The sequence below is a fragment of the Malus sylvestris genome, chromosome 16, assembly GCF_916048215.2.
Source record: "Malus sylvestris chromosome 16, drMalSylv7.2, whole genome shotgun sequence".
Classification (NCBI taxonomy): domain Eukaryota; kingdom Viridiplantae; phylum Streptophyta; class Magnoliopsida; order Rosales; family Rosaceae; genus Malus; species Malus sylvestris.
In genome coordinates, this window is record NC_062275.1 from 38,253,215 (window position 1) to 38,258,695 (window position 5,481).

At 41.5% G+C, this 5,481-nt stretch overlaps 1 protein-coding gene across 1 annotated transcript; it reads right to left on the reverse strand.

Annotated features, from left to right (window-relative positions):
• Nucleotides 1-592: 592 nt before the first annotated feature.
• LOC126606428 (uncharacterized) lies at nt 593-4,137 on the reverse strand. Its single transcript, XM_050273823.1, has 3 exons — nt 3,973-4,137; nt 1,210-2,988; nt 593-649 (listed from the first exon to the last, which is right to left on the reverse strand). The coding sequence occupies exons 2-3, from the start codon at nt 2,484-2,486 to the stop codon at nt 640-642; spliced, it is 1,287 nt and encodes a 428-aa protein (XP_050129780.1). The 5' UTR covers nt 2,487-2,988; nt 3,973-4,137; the 3' UTR covers nt 593-639.
• Between the last annotated feature and the right edge of the window lie 1,344 nt (nt 4,138-5,481).

A 5,481-nucleotide genomic window follows, 5' to 3' on the forward strand; every position in this document is an offset into this window, starting at 1 on the left:
AAACATTGTCCTCAATGTTTCAAAGCATAACTAACACAAAAACACATAAACAAACAAACAAACACTAACAAACTAAATATGGCAGAAACTAATTAAACAACAAAGAGAAGGGTTTAGGAACGCAAATATGGAATTGGAGTGCTCTTTAGGCCTTCCTTTGTCGAATGCATGGGTTGCCTCCCACGAAGCGCTTTCTTTAACGTCTTCCAGCCGGACGGTACCTCCATTTAAGCTTGACTAGGTGCCACGGCATGGAGGGGTACATCCTCCATGACATGCTCCTTGAAATACTCATGCATTGGGTCTATGTATGGCAGTGGATAATGATGGTCCCAGATTGTGGCATTGAGTTCCCCAAGGTCAAAGTAAAAACTCCCATAATCATGGATTCGATTTGGTACCTGCACCACAGAAGGCAATGACCTATTAGTGGAAATGGGAATTGGAATTAGAGGATGAGGCTTACCAATGCATGTAGATGAAGACTCAAAAGGGGCAGCAAAGGTGGTGCTCTCGGCCAGATTTGGTATTTTGGGTGTAATGACATGTTTTGTATGCTCCACTCCAATGCCCTCTTCGATGATGCATCTAGGGACATCCTTCTTGATTGGTGCGCATGAATGTTCCTTCCCCACATGTTTAATCACATCTATTGCAAAACAAGAACGAACATCATGAGGATTCTTAACATATTCAGGAACTTTGAATTTAATCAATTCATCACCAAACTCCATTGTTAACTCTCCCTTAGCCACATCAATCTTGGTTTGGGCTGTCTTCATGAAGGGCCGCCCTAATAGTATCGGCAATGGGGTAGAATAGGGTGAATCCTCCATGTCAAGCACGTAAAAGTCCGCTGGAAAAATCAAATTGCCCACCTGCACCAACACATCTTCCAAAACACCCTTTGGATATGCATTAGAACGATCGGCTAATTGAATAATCACACCATCGTTTTTAAGCTCACCTAAGTTCATAGATGCATAAATAGAGTATGGCATAACATTAATCGAAGCCCCTAAGTCTAACATGCATTGTTCAAACTTAGTCTTGCCAATAACGCACGGAATTGTAAAACTACCCGGATCTTTGCATTTAGGGGGTAATTTCCTTTGTAACATGGCAGAAACATTCTCACTTACTTGGACCACCTCTTTGTTCGAAATCCTTCTCCTTGATGTACAAAGTTCTTTTAAAAACTGAGCATACCTCGGGACTTGCTTAATTGCATCAAGGAGCGGAATATTGACTTGAACTTTCTGAAAGGTCTCTAGAATGTCCTTCTCGGCTTCTTCCTTCTTTGATTGCCTAAACCTGCCAGGAAAGGGCACATTTAGTGGAATGGAACTAGAAAAAGTCGAATTTGGACTTACCTTGGTGGTTTGGGACGGCTTAGGAGGGCTAGATGGTGGTGGCAAGGATTGTTCATCCTTGGCCGTGAGTTTTGGTCCCTGTGCTTCCTCTTGTAGCAACTTTTCATCCTCATCGTGACTTGATTTGGATGATTTTGGTTTGGCTCCAACCTGTGTACCACTTCTCAACATGATTGCATTGACGGTTTCAAAGCCTCCTTTTGGATTTGCAATGGTTGAGCTAGGCAACTTGCCTTGCTCTCGAAACTGCCCCATGAACTCGGCAATTTGCCCTACTTGTTTCTCCAACTCGTCCACCTTTTTGTCCCTATTTTGCATTCCCTGCGCCATAGAAGTTAGTAAATTAAAAATTTGATCATTATCAATAGACGAACCTGATTTTTGGGCAGGTTGTGCTTGGGGTTGAGTTGGTGCAAACGGCTTTTGATAGAAACCCGGGGGTTGTTGCCTCAATCCGCTTTGTTGTTGGCCTTGTTGGGGTTCTCGCCATTTGAAATTTGGATGATCACGCCAACCGGGATTGTAAGTATTGGAAAAGGGGTCATTCCTTGGTTGGTATTGGTTGTCAAATCCCACGGCATTGAGGGTCTCCCACCCTCCATTTTCTATCAACTGTGGGCACTTGTCCGTAAGGTGGCCTTGCATGGAACACACGCCACAAGCTGCCACGTTTTGCACTTTTGGACCTTCCACTACCTGAGAAAGCAAAGTAGTAAGGTTAGCCATTTGATTTTGAAGTTCGGTTATGGCACTTACCTTATTGACTTGATGTGGTCGTGGGTTACTCCTTTGTCCAACGCCTTCGTATTGTTGAGCATTCAACGCACGGTTGGAAATTAAAGTCTTTGCTGCCGTGGGGGTCTTGTCCACCAAGGCTCCTCCCGCCGAGGCATCTAGCATTTGACGTTCGATAGGTAGTAGCCCCTCGTAGAAGTATTGCAAAAGAAGTTCCTCCTTCATCTGATGTTGTGGACAAGAAGCAACAAGAGATTTAAAATGTTCATAATAAGTAGGAAAAGATTCACCTTCCTCTTGTTGAATTCCACTTATCCTTTTCCGTAGGAGGATGACTCGAGAAGTTGGGAAAAACTTCTCCAAGAAGGCCCGTTTCATGCTTTCCCATGATGTGACGGTTCCGGGCGCCAATTCGTACAACTAATCCTTCGCCTTTTCCAAGAGAGAGAAAGGGAAGGCTTTCATCTTCAAAATACTCCCATCGACATTGACAGGGGTCATGCTCGAACACACCACCTCGAATTCTTTCAAGTGTTTGTTAGGATCTTCCATGGACAACCCATGGTACTTCGGAATGTGGTGTAACAAGCTTGACTTCAATTCAAATTCTTCTGTCTTTCCTCGGGCTGCTGCGGGGTATTGGATGCATAGAGGTGCGGCATTGTCCAATCCCGAAGCTGAAAGTTCTTTGATTGTTCGATTGTCCACCTCCATGTCTTTTTCTGCCTCCTCCTTTTCTTCAAATTTGGATTCAGAACTAGAACTAGGTGGATTAGGTTCTGGTACTTTCCTTTTCCTTCTCAAAGTTCGTTCAAAATTGTCGTCAAACTCCGATATATGTGCACGAACTGGTTGAGAACTACGAGTCATAAACTAGTACCTGAAATAAACAAAATAAAATTAAAACTAAAATTAAAACACACAAAAAAGAAATAAAAAGAAACAATGGGGATTTAGCAAAGTTGCTAATCCCCGGCAACGGCGCCAAAATTTGGTGCGTAAAACGAAGTATGTAAGTAGGGATCGTTCTAAACCGGGGATTAGGAGGGCTTGCTAAAACCTCTAAACTGACTCAAAAACAAAAAGAAACAAAGTTAAAAATGTAAACAAAAGATTTTAAAACAAGAAAGTAAAAGGGGGATTTGAGTTTGGTGAAGTTGAAAGTAAAAACGAATAAAAAACTAAAAACTTAAATAGATTTTAAACAATTTTGGGTTGAATGGATAATGGAAGGCTAGCTAAGGGGTTCTTCTCCACACATGTCTTGCTTGCATACAAAATGATTTCCAATTGCTCTTCGATAAGTTATGAATACTCAACGCCCCAAATTAACCGTGAATTGCACTAATTAACTCTCAGTTTTTCAACAAGTTATTAGATTGGATGATTGCATACGACAACCCAAAACATTCCCTACAAGTTCCCTACATGAATTGCATAATAGAGATACAAGCAAGAATCATTAAGTTCTATGAAAAATATAAGCATTGACGAGGCACTCGTTACTATGATTTGCATGAAACTTATGCCAAGAATTTACTTAACGTGATTGTGACTAGCAACCTTCACTACTTGTGAATATAAGTTCATAACGATTAGGTGAAACTCCCTTATATTCTAGCGTCAAATTCATGCATGAAAATTAAGCGTGCACTCTCAACCAACATACACAAATTAGTTTTTATACGAACGGATAAGTAAATTAAATTCACAATTCAAGAAACGCAATTGGAAGTAATCAAATCATATAGCAAGCATAAACATGGTTTTGAATCCCCCCCTAGCCAAGGGGGGTTTAGTTCCTCATTATTACAAAACAAAGAGAAACAAATTTAACCATTGAAAAACAAAGGGAAGAAAGCACCTAAACGTTCCAACGATCCATGTTGGATAGCAAGCGCGTCCAAGGACTTTTCTCCTTCTCCTTGCCGCCACAACAAGGTTGGAATGATGTTGAAGGGTTGGTTATTTGGAGGAATGGATGGGAAGGGGTTTAGATATGTAGGAGAGGCAAGGAAAGGCTTGGAGAATGGTTAATTTCTGGATTATTTGAATGACGTTGCTGCCATGGTATTTATAGGAAGAGGATGGACATGTTTAATGCAAAAATCTGGTGGAATGAAGTAGGTAAGGCATGTCAAGGTGGAGAATTGTTGGTGAGGGTAGGTATTGAGTCATCCACTCACATGTTATGGTGAGTTAAGCATTGCATCATCCACTCAAATGTCATGGTGAGTTAAGCATTACATCATCCACTCAAATGTCATAGTGAGATAGGCATTGCATCATCACTAAAAAATCTGGTGGAAGTAAAACAAAGGGAAGGCCACGGCATTGATGAATTTTATGGGGTATGCATGGTTTTGAGTGATGTTTTGGCCAATCCTTCTAGAAATTTATCCCTTCTTGCACTTTGTATTTGTTTCACCAGATTTTTAGCATGTTCATTTGATGTTTTCACTTCAAATTCGTCCAAACTCCTTGCTCCATGCATATGCACTTCATTCCAAGCCCAATTTTGCTCCTAAAAGCTCCAAAATGCTCCTTTTTGCATACTTTGACAATAAAACCTGAAATTGCACGAAAATGACTTTAAACACTAAACTAACTAAGGAAAAACAACATAAATGCATGAGAACAAGCCAATTAAGTCGCATAAAAATGCTCCTATCAAAGTCGAAAGCAAACTTGCCCCATTACCCCCACAAGAGCCGTTAATAAGAGTTCGATGAAATCTACACCCTTCATTCCTCGACGAATCCTTAGAGTACATGCGAAAATTTCACAAGAAACATTCTGCCAATGACTTGTATGGCCGACCTAAGGCGTGTCAAGAAGCTCTTGACTTGGCATTAACTTGCCCTGATACTGAACAGATTATCCAGAAAACCATTGATCTAGAAATGAAGGCCAGGTTCCAACATATACGTGAAGTTCGGGTCCTCGGCTTTGAGGTCGACCCATACACAGACATAGACACTGCTGAGCTCCCTTTTTCACTTGAGGACCTTTTATATTTATGATATCATTTCAAAGTCTTCTCGGCCATATCTCTCTTCGGCCTAACGACCAATGAGCAAGATCGTGTGGTGCATTTAGATGCCTCCCTAGACACAAAGAACGCTCGAATCGCCTATGAAGAACCAGCCCGTAAAGCATTGCAGGGACAAAATCAAACCCCAGCAACGAATACACTCGAGGACGACAACCAGAATGAAACAGGTTCAGTTTACACACCACAAGAGCAAGTATCCGATAAGGCAAAAGATGATCAGGTCGAGGAAGCTCCAAAACATCATACCGCACTCGATAATTCGAAGGACGACAACCACGACCCGATGGGCCCTTCAGTCCTCGAAAATATAGAAATCAG

Bases quoted from the DNA above. Each gene is read 5' to 3' on its own strand.
- LOC126606428 (XM_050273823.1), bottom strand. From the start codon at position 2,486: ATGAAACGGGCCTTCTTGGAGAAGTTTTTCCCAACTTCTCGAGTCATC.